General features: G+C 37.3%; 1 protein-coding gene across 4 annotated transcripts in view; it reads right to left on the bottom strand.

The window, feature by feature from the left end:
- adgrb1a (adhesion G protein-coupled receptor B1a) overlaps window positions 1-16969 on the bottom strand; it is a 112042-nt gene that overhangs the window by 45885 nt on the left and 49188 nt on the right. For 2 of the 4 annotated variants that reach the window (XM_015357160.2, XM_015357161.2), the window contains exons 6-17: window positions 16252-16431; window positions 14061-14225; window positions 13491-13655; window positions 12711-12812; window positions 12081-12187; window positions 10972-11166; window positions 10250-10318; window positions 9160-9268; window positions 6270-6413; window positions 3371-3446; window positions 2653-2755; window positions 1857-1900 (exon numbers count right to left, since the gene is read on the bottom strand). In XM_015357160.2, coding sequence (XP_015212646.2) covers window positions 1857-1900; window positions 2653-2755; window positions 3371-3446; window positions 6270-6413; window positions 9160-9268; window positions 10250-10318; window positions 10972-11166; window positions 12081-12187; window positions 12711-12812; window positions 13491-13655; window positions 14061-14225; window positions 16252-16431 — 1459 coding nt within the window. The remainder of the gene's footprint in view (window positions 1-1856; window positions 1901-2652; window positions 2756-3370; window positions 3447-6269; window positions 6414-9159; window positions 9269-10249; window positions 10319-10971; window positions 11167-12080; window positions 12188-12710; window positions 12813-13490; window positions 13656-14060; window positions 14226-16251; window positions 16432-16969) is intronic. The other 2 variants (XM_006635692.3, XM_015357162.2) reach the window with 1 other exon arrangement.

Raw genomic sequence — 16969 nt, 5'->3', positions numbered from 1 at the left:
GCTACTTTCTGCGTCGAGCATTATTGAAAAACGGATTATTACATTTCCATTCAATGAGTGAAAGCATTTTTTGAGAAGTTGTTTAGAAATCAAGTTGTCACTAGAAAAAATTAAATTTAAGTGTATGTGACAATAAATATTTCTGAAAAAAAATTACATCCAACTTTAATTTTGTATGCAAATTCCATCGTAACAACTGCTAGCTTTCCATAGCATAGTGAATTTGGCTAGAAAAAAAAACATATTTGGACTGGAAGAGTAAAGTAGAAACTTAATTCAATCAGTTGTCAACTTACAGTACATGCCATGTCTTTCGGTTTTCTGTTATAAAGGCATGTGAGTGCAAGGAAAACATATAACTTGCAAGTAATAAGTTGACCTGATTTCCTGAGGGTACAAAGAGGTCAGGAACATAACTTACTCATCTCTTACTTGATCAAATGTTTTTTCCCCTCAAGTGCCATTGTAGCTAGTATAAAAAGGTTTATCCAGATTCCCAAATTGGAACTGCTGGCAATTTCATTTGCAATCCAAGTGCACTACCAATTGAAAATCATGTAGATCTTTATATGTAAGTGAGAAGCATATCATTTATTTTACTTGATTATCCCCCAGATTTTTTATTTATAGATTTCATTAAATGGTACTGTGTACATGGGTATATCTTGGTTAAATTGTTAGGTTGAAGTAAGGATCTAATGACAGAACATGTAGGAGAACGACAACTAATAATATTACTTAACAAAATCTCAATTCAAATTTACCTTATTCCAAAAGTTGAGAAACATAGAAGTACATATTTTTACAGTATCATACCTACAACCATAATATTTTATCAGAAGTGTAACAACCTCTTACACTCCATTATGTCACAGCGTTACTAATCCCTATGCTACTGTATATCCTCAAATAGCCTGGAGAATCTAGGGTAGATTTCTTTCTAGAACAATGCCCTTGAAGAGAAACACAGCAGCTAAGCCAAATAACTGGGCTCTTTAGTTTTCAATTCATCCACAAAGTATTAACTCATTAATCATACACTCCATCCAAAATAAATTTTAATTTTACTTGGATCATTTTTTCAAAGCACACAGCCAAATTGGATTTCTTTTTTTTTCCTTTTTTCATCACAATTTTTTAATCCAAGAAGTGGAAAATGCATTTCACGTTTCATCCCTATAACACAAGTGGTACATATCTATCTAAATGCAAATATCCCATCTGCATTGTGTTGAAAGGGCACAATAAAACTATAGGTGATCTATCTTTTTTCAGGGACATATAAGAATTAGCATTTATGAAAGCACTTCACACTGCACTAGATCCCATCCAAAATAACTTTACCTTAAAGTGTAAGTGTTAGGCATTATGAAAAATTAACACATATCAATTACAGCTCGTTGCCTAGTGTAAAGCAGATAAATCCTTGCTTTTCCTTCCCGTTACTACTCCTTACAGTGCCTGTGAGAGTCTTAAGTTAACCAAAAGTAACATGAATGATAAGAAATGCATACTAAGTTAAGGCAACATCATGAAGAAGGGTCTTTTAGCTTAGAGCTCTGGAACCCCAATAGAAGTCTAAGGCAGAACCTGCTACCTAATCAGCCCTCAAAACCAAATACATTCCCGACTCCAGGGATGACCATGCATGGGTGTTCTTGTTCTCTCTCTGCCTGTGTCCTAAACGTGATAATGACATTTTTATATAACATGAAAAAGCTTGTCGTAATGGAATTTTAGACAAGTAAAAATGTATACCAAAACAAAGATATACAGCAGCAACTCTCTCTGAAGCTCAAGCTTCCATTTCAATTTCTTTGATCAGCATTGGGTGAACTCATAAACGCACTGCTTACCTTTCACTCTCATCCCATGAAATGCAGGTCTGGTTGATGGTTCCCTGTGTAGAGAGAGAAGACGTTCACAGAGGGTTAGGAGAAGGGCATACAATTCATGTCTGTCACTACAACTATCATTACACATGCAGGAACTCCAAAATCAAAACTTCCTACTGCTACAATTCTCTGGGTAACTGTAAATGGCTGATGAGATTCAAAAGCTTTGGGGATACCCAGAACAGGAGGGTTAATCAAGCAATAAAATAAACAGCGTTTATCATGTTATTATTATTTCTTCGATACAGCAAAGTATTCTGCACTGTTGTAAGTGTTTGGAACCTTTATCTCACAAAAAATGTATACTTAGTCTTAGTATTGTAAGATGTTGAATACTGTTGAATTGATGAAGGCTGTTTTGTCCTTGACAGACCAGATAGAAGAGAAGTTGTGTGGATCTTTTAGAAGTCAAGCTGGAAATGTAGATTGTAGATGTAGGATAGTGGAAGACCACAAAAAGTGCTAGAATTATAATGATACAATTTGGAAGAAAAAATGTTTTTTCCAAGACAAGCTTCTGCTTCTATTGAGTCCTGTAGAATATTTATGGAACCAATTTACCAATATCTTCAACAGGGGACATCTGCGACTGGCCAGCCTTTGCCAGTTGGCAAGGACCTCGGTGATTAACAACATTTTAGACCTATCTGTACCACTGTTGGCACTTGCCTGGTATCAGGTCAGACTAGGACACATCTGTGCTTGTGGAGGAATTAACTTGTCTGATTTTGGTGCGTAAGGGAAAGGAAGTACTCACGTTGTACAGGTGAGAGAACTCAATCTCAACAGGAGCTGATAAAGAGCCAGGGTTGGGCTTGATCGTGACTGAAATCACCTTAGAGTTGAGCACAGTGCTGTTCCTGAAAATCAGAAAATGCTGGGTCACACAACAGCATCAATAACAACAGACATAATCACAAACAACATCTGCTCCCTGGCTTAGACCACAAATGAAATTCTCCCCCATCTGCACAAAAACAAAAATGTTTCTCTCAGGGCACTCTGCATGATGTCCTGTGGCATATCTCTGATATTTCTGTGTGTTATCAGTCAAGTTAAATGTCAGTGTTGTGTAGCTGTATCTCAGCCCCAGGACCTGAAATCTGATTGTCACTGATTTTATTTTCTCTAGATGATAAGAATAATATTGGTTTTATATTTATGTCATTTACATACAAAATAAACAAAAATAATAGTTCTCTTATGAAAATAATTTACTGGTGACCTACTGTATAAGTCTCTATGAAAATGTCACAATTCTTTGTAGAAGACAATATTTATACTTATATTTTTTAGGAAGGTTTATTTTTTATAAGGATTCATAAATTTTAATAACATTTTTGGAGTAACAATGAAATGAAGTCTACAAACCACATCTTTCAATTATTCTCAATCAGTTGCTTATATAGAAGACAGAGTATGTCTACTCTTATATTGAAGCTCAGTTAGTTGATTGGAATAAAACCCTGTCTTACCGTTGCAATGAAAGAATGTTGCCCAGGTTTCTGTATAGAACAATCCCCGTCACAAACACAGAGGAATCATCTACATCTGCAAAGAGTAACATCATCATAATTATCACTATTAATAATATTAAGAAGAAGAAGAGGTTAGGTCTGTTTAAAGTTATCCTATGCACTGTACTTTGTAGTGCACTATAGCAACAGTTTTATACTCTCAGTCCTCAAACACCTACATAAGATTATTATACCACTCAGTCTGCTGATGTGCAACCTGAAGCAGTTAACCCATGAGATCAATAAAAACACCATTAAAGATATTAACTTTATCCACAACCTCAAGGACTAAATCCAATAGCCAGTGGGGGCTCAGATGATCTGCTTCACATGAGAAAGGAGACAACAGACTGTACACAGGATTAAAAGCAATGGATACAAATACACTCTGTAGTTCTCATTTGTGTAGCCCTCACAACTTGAATAAATGTGCTTAAATAAAATAATACTTATTTTAAAAATATTTTTTTATCACCATAGTGTAGTAAAAAGCATTTCTAAAAATGATGTAGTCTCCCATACTGTATTTCAAAGAAGGAAGAGTGCTGGAAATGTTAATCCTAGACAGGCATCTGAGCTCTCATGGGTATGTGGCTGTAGCAGAGGAGTGGAGGGAATAATTCTTTCATATTTGTATGTATATTTATTTTTTATGTCCTGAAGCACCATTCACGTACTCTTGGAACTAATGTCTGCTGGCCTCCGTTCAATAGAAGTCTTTGAGACTGTATGGGACCTGCATGCTGCCTCTTAACTAAAACAAATTAGTATGTAAACTAAGTGAAATTTAAATTTCTGGTATATTCTCTTTTTTGTCAACAGCTGATCAACATAATTAATGAGTAAGGAAGATGTATGAATTAGCAGCTTCATAATATGGCCAACTGCAAATTCATAGCAATAGCATAAAAGAAATAGCACAAATACAAATCATTCAGGATAGTTTTCATATAACAATTCTAGTATTTTAATGGTTTCTAATGATAAGGCATTCAGAGTGGTTTGTTTCATAATTCATTTTTAATTTAGGGGGTTTAATTTAAAGGCCAGGTGAACAATCTTATCTTGTCTGACACCAAGTGTCTGGTTGATCTGAGGCAAATGGGAAACCCTACCTGGAACAGTATGTGGTCTTTTTAGCTAGTGAGAAAATCTGAAATCAGGTTCTTTGTTTCATTGCTTCAGACTCTGAGATTTGCAGATCCAATCAATATTAATAAAAGCATGATGAAGACTCTTGAAACAAACAGAAGATGCAACTACCAAACTTCTGTGTAACAAAGAAGGGGCTAGTCTTGTCCATCTCAGCTGATCAACTGAAAGCCTAAAGCAGTAAGTCATATTAGTCCAAGTCGCAATTGAAATTCTTCAAGTAATCCGTTTCAGGTAAGGAAATTACTATATACTCTTTCTATCAGTGGCAGCTCTTACTGCTGGAGAAAAGTTCCCGAACTGACTGTGAATAAAACTTTTCTGGATAAGAGTTATACTATGGAAACCTACCACAGGAAGATTCATATGCACTCAATTGGCAGCTGCTGACATTTGACTTTTAGGAGCATGTAACCATGCTGGGCTTTCTTTACCTATACAAGTGGATAAAGTCCTGATTTCTACACTTTATTACAGAGTGGTCCAGTTGGTGGATTTACTGTATAGAGGCCTTGGAAATCTCCTCTCCCTTTATGCAATGATACAGAAAGAAGCTGACTGTGATTTTCTTTAAAACCTTTTATATATTGTCACAGTTTTTGCTTGAGGGAGATTTTCCTTTTTACAGTAAGATTACATTCATCACCTGTGGGGTATAATATGCAAGAGGCTAGAATTTCACTTTCTTCTTCCATGTATACACTACCTGGAAATGTATACATACAGTATATTAGAAAGATTGTGCCTCAGAAAGTGTGCCATTTTTATGGATATTCTATTATATTCTGAAATACATCATGCATAATAATCTTTCTTATGGCTGTATGTGCTGAAAGATTAGTTTCCTCCAGGGTTTACATGGAAACAGAAATGACAAAGGCTGGTTGTGGAACTGTGGCAGACAGAAAAAATAACTAATTGAAATGCAAGCACAAGACAGAAAACAGGTGAAAATCAGGGTGATTTGTTTTAAGGTAGATGTAAAATATAAGAACAAGAAGTTATTTTTTATTCTCTTTTTAGGAAATTAGAGCTTGCAACTGAATTGGAAAAAGTTGAGTAAATTGTGCACTGGAACAAAAAAGCTTTTGAAAATTGCTCCAAGAGTGTGAAGACTTGAGGTGGGTACTGTGATCTTTGTGAGATCAAGTGAGATGGCTTTCTAGTGATGAAGTGCATGCTTCTTGTATGAGGTTCAGGTGTTGATGAAGCAGCCTCTCAAAGAGTACCACACCTTTTTATGAAAAGCAGGTGTGATCACAGTCATTCCCCTGCAAGGAAACTGGCAAATTCAAAAAAGACTGAAGAGGCTGATAGAAAGCCAAATAACACGTGAGCAAGGCACAGGTCAGGATCCTGACAATGTTCTCTAAGGTGTTTGAAGGTGATAACCATCACAGCTAAAGACTGTATTTTCTAAATTTCACTGTGGAAGGAACTAAATCACCAGCATATATTCAGTATATGTAGTTTGTATATATTCTACATTATATATCATTCAAGGGCTTATGAAAATTAGAAAACAATACAAAAGACATTTCCAGATATACCATAGGTTAATTCTTATTTTGTAACAGGGTAAATGAAATTAATTAACACTTCACAGGGCACGTAAAGTTAATTAGCACAGCAGATTTCTAAAACAAATGTTAACTTATGACTATAATATGCCTGTAACCCATGTGTGTTGTCATTTTGGCCTTACCTGGTTTGCCCAAGGACAGAGCATTCCTGGAGACAATGACCTTATCTTCTGCGTTCCGTGCCCACTCTACCATTCCTCTCCAGCCCTTCATGGGAAAGTTGATATCAGTGGCCCCACTAGCTGGCCTCTTGTGGATGCTGAGCACTGAGTCAGAGAAAGGAAACAGTGGGAGATGAGTGAGGCTGATCTCTATCACCATGGATACCACAAACAACCTTCCCAGCATCCTTGTGAGAATGCCACACAATGATGCCAAGGCTCCCCAATATGCCACCCGCTGCATAGCAATGCCTCACCACTATAGGTGTCAGAATAGGGCTGCCAGATCAATCTGGCATCTTTCCTCTGGTTTCTCTTTTGTTTTTATTGAACCACTGGAGCCTGTGCTAAAGTCCTTCCAACAAAATCACTATTCGGCACATTAGAGATGGAAAACATACTTTTACAGACGGAGGCATCAAAAAAGAAAGGGTTGTCAAAAAGTTCTAGATTCAGGGATACATTTTTAAAATTAATTTCAAAATAATCAATTGCTTGCTGCACTGAAAAAGGCAATGAAAGAAAGAAAGTGTTTCCCTGCTGCCTGTTTCCCCCTGCACCCACAGCCTACTGTACATCACAGACACTGTATCCAGGATGGCACTGGTGATCTGCAGAGGAGGCATCTGCTGTGTGGGTTTCAGCGCTATCACTTCACGTGTTGTTTTGCCCTAAAGGTAATCTGCATGGATGACGCAGAGCATTTACTTTTTACCACCTTTTTGAAAACCAACAGGAGTCTCCATTGGTGCCTCCCCCACAGTCCACGTGCAGAAGATAGAACAATGTGACATGCTCTCAGTGTCACTCAAACTAAACTAGCAGGAGTGATTTCAACTCCTAACACTTTCACATCATTCACGTGTCTTTGTTTCCTAAATTATATGCAACATAATTAAAGATTACTTACTAAGTCTACTAAGTCTTTTACACTGGAAATGTGAGCTTTTGAGGAGTTTGTTCCTCTGCTTTACAAAGGTTTTCTTCTATGTTTTACAGAGAAAGATAAGTTTCCACAGGAAAGGTAAGTTCCATCTTTGTGTCTGTTGAAATCCAATTTATACAGCAAACTTTTACAGGTTTCTAAATAATAGGTTTTTAAATAATGAGGAATCTAGATTTTAGTTCTAGATGACATTTCATATATGTACAACAAAGGCAATACGTTTGTGGTTGTAAATTGAAACAAAGAATGTAAAAAATACAAAAGGACTTTATATATCATATTAAGTGAAATTTGACATAATCACAATGATTTAAAAATTAAAAAATAAATATATTGCCATAGACAATGCAGCAGACTTAGTAATACAAGGTAATTGAATTAATGGACCATTCTTTCTGTTATTTTCTCAGTTGTACTTTGGCCACAGGCTGGTATTCAAAAGAACAAATATGTACTATCACAAAAGGCTGTAATTTAACTGAATAACTAAAGTATCGAATTGGTCAATTGACATATTCTGGTAATCACATTTTAAATACATTCATATAGAGCCTTTCTGCACATTTAAGAACCTTAAGACATTTCTTATTGCCCAGTACAAGCATTGCCATTTTCATAGCCTTATCTGGGTCAGGCAATGTTGTGTTGGCACACATGCAGCAATATGTCTTCTGTAGTGTAACTGGCCACGAAGGTGAAAGGCCACCCTGATAGCCCTCTCCCAGGGGCTGTGTATGTCTGAGACTGCACCCCTGAAGAAAGTGGGATCAATATTATTCTTTATCCTGACTGAAACAATATCAGCTGAGTGCTCAATGAGGTATAAAAATGAATAAAGTTTTTTTTCCACCAGCAACTCTAAAAAGTGCATAATCAGCTGTCCTAGAATCACTCAACCTTTCCTGCCTGTTATCTGTCTAATCTTAACACTAAACAAAGCCAGATCTAGAGTACGCTTTCACTGTGTTACAGGATTTTTAACAAAGATTTAAGAGTATTATTTTAAAAATGTACTTTTGGGGAATTCAGAAATATTTTTTATTTTCAGACAAGACATGTTATTATCCAGTTTCTACTCAGTATGCAGCATTCACGTGGAGAAAACCTCTTGACAGCACCCAGCTGTTCTGGTTGAACTACAGGAGTGGTCCATCTGCTGACTCCCTACCTCAGTAACAAACAAGTGCTCCCTTTCCCACACAATACACAATACACAACACAGGAATGATTAAAAGAATGAATGAACAGGAGCTTCTTAATATTAACATACTGTTTTTAAATTGCCAATCTGTATTGCGAATGCTATACTGTTTCCATATCTGTGAAATATAATTGATTACTCCAATTAATAAAGAGTGCTCTATTCATGGATACTGAGAATTTTAGATCTGTCAGAATCAGAATGTTTCAGAACAGACAAAAAACACAAACAAAATACCAATATAACTGAAATAAAAACAAGAAAAATATTGATAGATCACAAAGAGGCTTTTACAGCAATTCAATGACAAGGCAGTACAAGTGTTTGCAGAGCTGTACCTCCCTCAAAGAGCTTAGTACATGTTCACCACATCAAAGATAATCTATCCTGCACTCAACACTGCTCACACACTGCCAGAGTCTACAAAAACTCAAAACCATTTTCTGTAACACTAAGGCCTTCAGTGAATAATATTCAGTATGATTAAAGGGCTTATGGGAAGCAACTTGTAATTATTCAAAGTTGTTATCCTACTGTGTTTTCCTGCTTATACTTTGCAAATGGACAAATGTCAAGCATGTAAGCACAAATTGTTGACTCTGCATAAGTTGCTATCTGAGATCTACAGTAGGATTACTAGATCATAAAGTTTATGAACATTTACAGGAACACAATCTGCTTCTCCAAAGAGAAAGCACACGTACCCAAGTTCTCTGTGACCTGATACGAGTCTCTGAAATCCTTCATACGGAAACCAATTACTTCGATGAAGTCCTCTACCAGACGGAAGAGCTCTTTGACATTGGGACCCATCTGGAAATTAAAAGAATGTTATCCACGAAAGTCCACAAAGGGCTGCTTGAGATATTTTTACGTATCTTGACAAATATTTAAAAATGTTCTGGATGTGCTGAGCATTTTATAATGTAAATTATTATAGCCTGCCTATAATAACCTATTAAAACTAAAAACCTTCAGCAAAATATTTTCCAGATACTGATTGTAGTTTTTCAACTCTTATTTCTTATTTTATCTTTTCCAAGCACAGTATTGACAAATACTAGTGCTGAAGCAAAGCTTTGAAAATGGTCCTATGAGTGTTATCAGAAGCATGTAATCTTTGAGGTTTAACAGGTGGGTGGGTGTTTATCATTCTCTTCAATATTAACCGACTCCTGCAATATTTTCCATTTGTGGCCATTGTTCTGCCCAATGGCTGAAGCTAAGCTTGTGAACCATTAGATGTTTGGATGGGGGCAGTTTTCAATTCCCTGTACCTCCATTGTACAAGATTTGGAGAATCTGTGAAAGTGATCAATTAAAACCTTTATATTAGCTTTAATATCATGGATTGTTTCTGTATTAAAATGATCACTTTTAATGATAACATACTGCAGTCCTTTAATTCTGAAACAATTCCCTTTCTGTTTTATAATCATAAGGTTGATTAATATAATAATGTACATTACAGGATCAAGAAGGGGGGATAAAGACAAATGAGATAAATGCATAAGAAAATATGTAAAGTGCTAACACACCTTTGAATTATGTTGCATATTCAATTCTGGAGAATTTCCATGATTCTTGAAAATTGCTACTCTAATGGTTTCTAATCAGAAATATGTTTCTCTACATGAGCTATTAAAGGGAGTATTTACAGAGCAACAAATGGGATGAATCATATCAATTCTGTTTATTTAAAATTGAATACAGTGAACAGATCAGTACACTTGGAGGAGTTATGATACAGCTGTTCGATTGTTAACAGTCTGAATTACACAGAGAGATACTTACTAGTTGAGCTTCCTCCCATCTCTCCCTGTTCTCTTCTGACAGCAAGTTGCTCACAGTCTGAACAAAGTTCTGCAATTCAGGAAATAATGCAGGGTTATCATTTTCAGCTGGGACACCATTTTACAGATAGAGATACAATTACATTAATTTAGAAACTGTTGCTTGTATTATGGTTGCAGCCACCCAGTGCCCTTTATGAAGGATGTCGAAGGATACTGCATTTCTAAATATTTCTGGTTAATGACTGGAAAAGGAATGCCTATATGTCTGAAGGTCTTCAGTCACCTGCTCTTTCTGTCTTGTCTTGCATACTGTTGTTGCATACTAAGAGTGCAAGATGCACAAACATCTATACTGGTATGGAAAATAGAGTGTTCTTTGAATGTCTGTATTAATCTTGCAATATTTACAGTACTGCATTATACTTTTTATAATGCATTATACATTATACTGCATTATACTTTTGGTCATTATACAGTATAGGCCACAAAGCTGACAGTGAAATTATGCAAACCATCTAGCAGATACCTTACAAATGCTAAAACAAATAAACACAACCAGACTCTGAAACAGAAAGCACACATCAACACAGGCTGACAATCACAGAGATCCACACAGATAAACAATCATAGGAAAAGACATGCAGGAAGGTACTTTTTTAAAGAGGTGCATGTACTCTTAGATAGCAACGGAGCCGCACACACAAGCAGAGAGGTACTGACCTGCATATCTTCTGTTCTGGGGCTATAATAAGTTCTTCTGAAGATCTCTGTCATATTCTTTAGCACATCCATGATGGCCAGGATGTCACCACTGTAACTTGTTCCATCTTGAGAGGTCTCTGTCAGCTTGGCAATGACCTCTGACACCCCTTCACCCAGCCGCCCTCGCTGTGCCATTGAGAGGAGGTCCCGTGTCTGCAGTAGAGAATTACACACATGACACTTCTTGTAGTCTATTTCACAGCATAAATCCTAAGAACAAGAGTTCAGTAACTTAAAAATGACAAAACAAATAACTATTAACATGGACATCATTAATGGCATATCAAAAGTAAAATCCTGCTGAACATTTTGCATTTCTGATTTGGAAAACACTGTCTTATTATCTATAAAGCCTTTGCATGTTTGAATATCCAGAATATTAGAGGGAAAAATTATCTGCAATTTTGGAACGTGCATCATTCCTTTGAAAAAAAAAAACCTGAGGTGGTTTGTTAAGTGAAATTTAAGAAAAAGGTGTACTTGTGAAATCTTACTAATTTTCTTGTCATGCATTGTTTTCAGTTACTGCTTACTACTACAACATACTGTATACAGACACAGTGGTTCACCTAGATTTACATTCAGCACTACTCCACTGTTTAATCTTTCACTCAACAGGCAGGTCTCCAACCAGGATCAGAACCATCCTGGTTCCAAACTGTTCTCCCCCCTGCACTCTGGCAAGCATTGGCTCTGATACTGCACTATTAAAGCATGGACCACTGGACTTAAGAAAAGCTTCAACCCTACTCCAGTACTCATCCTTAAGAGCTAAGTGCAATTCCTCAGACTCAACATACACTATGCCTGCACTATGCACTTTTTGCTTGGTCTACCGTTTTTTTTCCGCTAGTATATATTTATTCTTCTCCACAACAATTATTATGTTTGTAATATACTCTCTGCATTGCGTGTTGTTGTCTGTTGTACTGTGTCGTCTGCTGTACTGTGTATGTCTAAAGAGATCAGCGCAAAAGAATTCTACATGTACTGTACATATGGCTATAAACATCTCTACTCTCTACTCAAAACAAATTTCATCATGCATATGCAGACACACCACTCACCATCTTCTGGAGGGACTGGTAATCATTGGAGACGCACTTGATATAGGTTGGTGGTTCCCAGTAAGCAATTCCCTCTTCGTCTAGGGTGCAGCGGCGGAGAATCAGTCCTAGAAAAACCCAAAGGAGGATCACTACAACTGCTATAGCTCAGGACCTCTTGAAGCCAGGTGTGCCAACTAAGGTCATGTACAGTACCGGGATAGGTACATGTGATTGTGATATATTACACAGTATATTACTGGCAGTATATATGTATATTAGTGGGGAGTCTCCTGCAAGTTCTGGCCACTTAATACAAGGAAGTCATATCAATATTCTTAATTAGAACCTGTTTTTTTCATAGTGATAAAAAATAGTCTGTATAGCCTGAGTTGAGGAATTACTGGATTTAATCTGTAACTACTAGTTTAAAATGTATTTTTATTATCATTTAAAAGATAGAAGTCCTTTTTGAAAGCAACTGCTTTAAACTGGAAACCCTAGCCAGGAGAGCTTAGCATCTGGGCACTGCTTAGTTGGCCTTCTGGTACAATGAAGAGACTGTTTTATTAATGGGCACAAGGGTGTTTGTGACAGCCTTGGCACTGCTTTGGCAGATTAAGCTGTGCCTGTGTCAGTGTGAGCTCTCACCTGAGGCATTAGGTGGGCAGTTCACTGCAGCAGTCTCTCCTGCTGGGGTCTTCTTCCACACTACCTTGGCATAGTTTTCCTCCTCACAGATCTCATGAGGTTCTGCAGGAAAGGAACACAGAATGGTGAGTTCAAAAAGTCATACAACTGATTGAAAAAAGGCACTATTATTCTTAAGTCTTTTTATTACATTATGCTCAGTAAAAGCTACAGACTAAAATCTTAAGGTTATTTAGACTATTTTGTGTTTTTGATTTTTAATATGACTCAAGGAAATCAGTTTCAACAATATGCTGGACTGTTAGCTCTAAACAACCAGTAATTACGTTTGAATCCTGAAAGTAGCTATATTTAAATTCCACTTGCAACTTCAGTTTGCTTTATCATTGAGCTTTTAGTTAGCCCAATGGGTTGCCTTTGCTATTAAATTTTAAGTTTTTTTTAACACTTGAATCAAATCCCCCTATTGCCTCCCCTCAAGAAATTCAGTTCCTTTGCCCCTTTCTGTCATGAAGGTATCCAGGCTATCGATATTAGAAGTTATGTATTTCCATGTATTACATGTATTACACTACACACCTGTATGGCAGGAAAGCCATATACATGACTATCTCTCCAATGCAACAATCTTTCATTCTTAGTTGTGTATCGAAGAAAGGGCTTGAAGCTGATAGTATAATTGTTTTTAGCTGAACCTAACTTCCTGTGAAGACTCTAAGAGCTTGTAGAAAAGCTGAAATCATAACTAAATGTCTTCCAGATTTTTGGTAGGAAGCTAACCTGGGCATCTCTTCTCATTACAACGTCGCACTTCCTCGCGGTCCCCTGGGCATGGCTCTCCCCCAAAAAAGGGTCCAAAGCATATCCTCTGTCTCTTCTGGTTGCCACTATCACATGTTTTGCTGCATGTGCTCCACTGGCTCCATGGCTGCCACTTCCCATTCTCTGCAGGCCAAACGTGTTACAGCATAAGACATGACTAAGAAGGCACATACTGTAATTTAATATGTTCTAAAGACAGAAACTAGACTCATAATAAGAAGCAAAACGCAAAGAGTTAATCACAAAATCTTTCTGTGAGAAGCTGATTTGGCAATAAGAAAAATGCAGCGCATCCCATTCTAAATTGAAATTCTTACACTACACTGTCTTATTTTAAATTAAGTATAGTGAACTTCACCTTGAAAAACAACAGGAACAAATGGAAGCCTAAAAACACCTGTTTTGGGGCTAAAAAGTAATTAAATGCAGCTAAAGAGGCATTAGAAACATTGTTCTTGAACTTGAACCATAGTGGTTAACAGCTACAAGTCTGGGTGCTGAGTATGGGGGTAAGATCACAGTGCCAACCTGGGCATTCTCTCAGGAAGCAGTCTCGGGTTTCCAGCCAGTCACCACGGCACTCAGAGCCACCATAGGAAGGACCATTACATTCACGTGTGCGTTGCATGGTGCCGTTGGAACAGGAAGCAGAGCAGGAGCTCCAGCTAGACCATTCATTCCAGTTCCCATCCACTGTAGGCAGAGAAAGACTCATAAGGGACAGATTCACGCCAGAGATAAGCTTCTACCAATAGTATGACACTGCTGCTTCTAGCACAGCTACTACTGTGAACATTAAAAAAATATGGACTATAAAAAGCTAATAAAAAAACATACATGGGAGGGCAGTGTTGACCATGGCAATTGACGTAGAATGTAGAACATGTGCTGAGTTAGGTGATGATGAGAAGTTTTCAAACTGCAGTGGGATGCAGATAGTACCAGTGGCTAAGGTTCTAGCATTCTATTTAGAAGTCTGGGGGTTCAAATCCTATACTGCTACTGTACCCTTAAAACCACACAATGAAAGGTTTTTCACTAAAATGCCAAACTGCATAATTGGGTTCAAATTTAAGGTTTTCTGGGCAAAAGTGTCTAACACATTAGGAACTAATAATTGTCTAAAAAACTCCACAATGCAATATTGTGTATTGTGACTATGTACTACTGCAACTTCAAAACACTAACTTCAAAATGCTAAAATATATCCATGATCTGGATTACATTAGTTTTTGATTAGTGATATGGTCAAATTACATTTAATTAGTGCAAAGTGCCTCGCACCACACCCCTACAATTTGCACTTGTAAATAGGAGGGTACGCAGGGATTCGAATTTGACAAAAACTCATTAAGCACCAGTGGAACTATTATAGCTGCCTTGCTCTGTCAGTGTAACCACCCTATTGTCTCGGAATGGCAGGGGGGTATTACATGGATGCCCAGCTGATCAGTGTGCTCATCCTTCCTTTCACACTTTTTCAGACTCACATACTGAACAGAGTTTCTGTTCTTTCATTAAGTGCTTCTCTTTCACATTTAACCGAGGTACAGAATGTTTCTACAGGCAGGCTTGGTGTTAAACTCCAACTTTTCCATTTTTTAATTTTCTTTTATCCTCTTTTTAATTAAGTTCCTGTGAAGATCTTGACCTGTATTATCCTTAACTGAACAGTAAGGTGCTTGTATGTGTTGCCAAACTTGAATGAAAACAAAAACACAGCAAGACTAATTGGCAGGTCCTTGAGTAATTCCAATTTAATTCCTTGCAAATTCAACCTCATTAAAATTGATTGAATTTACATGAGAGAACTGGTGTCTTTTTGTCCAATGACAAATGAAGCTTTTGTTAACTAAAAGATATTTAGAACACAAGCATCAGAGAAATTGGATTAACATTTAAAGCTGCCATATGCATTTTCTTTTGAATCTTTTTCATTCATTTGCATTCAAACATCTAGCTGGGCTGCAAATGAGCATTACACATCTTTGGGCCATGAATAAAAAATGTAAAGAACTAGAAGTGACAGAGATATAGATAGAGGAGAGACAGAGAAACAGAGACAGAGATAGGAATAAACATCAGAGCACCGGGAGTGGTTGCAGATCTATTGAGAAGATTGAGGAATGACACGGGAACTACATAGACTTACAGTATTAATACCTTTGTACTTCAGATTAAAAACAGCTTCTTCTTTTCTTGAAAATGATTGTAAAGATTTGAAATAAATAGGTATGTAAATAGGTATAATGAAATTGGGTTTGATTTGAAGTAACCACAATCAGTTTAGGATGGCATGGTGGTGCAGTGTTAGCATTGCTGCATACAGCACTGGGGCCCTGGTTTTAATTCCAGACCTTGGTTACTATCTGTGTGGAGTTTGCATGTTCCCCCTATGTTTGCATATATTTCCTTCAAGTGCTTTAGTTTATTCCCACAGTCCAATCACATACTGGTAGGTTAAATGGTTTCTGGGTAAGCTGGCCCTGGTGTGAGTGGGTGCGTGTCTGTGTTTATGTGTCTGTCCTGCAATGGACTGGTGTCCCATCTAGTGTGCTCCCATTGCTTGCCAGGTTAGGCTCTGGTTCCTCCGTGACCATGTAGTGGATAAATGTTGTTAGAAAATGGATGGATAAAAGGTGTAAAACTTGCACATTAGTAAGGTTATGGTGCTATTGTAGAGCAACAGACAGGCAGAACAGCAGACAAAGCAGCGTACCTGGACAGACAGCGATATTGCAGAACTTGGTCTGTTTCTCAGGGCCATCACATGGATTCCCTCCGTACTGTGGTGGCCTGCAGGTGCGTGTTCGGTCCCGGTATCCCCGTCCACATGTGGAGGAGCACAGGCTCCATGGAGACCACTCATCCCAGGCACCATGCACTGCAATCAAAGCAGCTAGAGTGTGATTTATAGAGGAGAAAGTAACACAGCGCACCCTGCACATATCTCTTTTTGGCAAAATGTTCAGGGCCATTGTAAAGATTACAAAAACTGCAGTGCATTATGATTCTTAATTCTTATACTTGAGTGCTGATTTGTAAATATAATAACTTTATCAAGTTTTTAAAATTGATTGTCATTGAAAATACATTTAAGCCATCGAATGTTTGATCTAGATCTATACTAGATCAGTTCAGTTAGTTATACCCCAAAGATAGAGTGCTCTGAAAAACCCACACTGAAAAACCCACACTCAAGGCCAGTGCAAATCTGATCATCCTATCTTAGTGTTTGATCTCACACAGACAAACAGGGCCAAATGTACTCAAGTGCTCAGTGTATTTTCACTTCTTCATACTTGTCAGAAACCAGTCTAATTCAAACCCCTTAAGATATAGCCTTTCCTAAGCCCCACATTTCATTCTAGATTGGACTTTGTGTTTGCTTTGAATTAACCATGTGCTTCCTTTTACAAAACAATAAATCAGTAAGT

The sequence above is a fragment of the Lepisosteus oculatus genome, chromosome 10, assembly GCF_040954835.1.
Source record: "Lepisosteus oculatus isolate fLepOcu1 chromosome 10, fLepOcu1.hap2, whole genome shotgun sequence".
Classification (NCBI taxonomy): Eukaryota; Metazoa; Chordata; class Actinopteri; order Semionotiformes; family Lepisosteidae; genus Lepisosteus; species Lepisosteus oculatus.
This window is presented reverse-complemented; position numbering and strand designations above follow the sequence as displayed.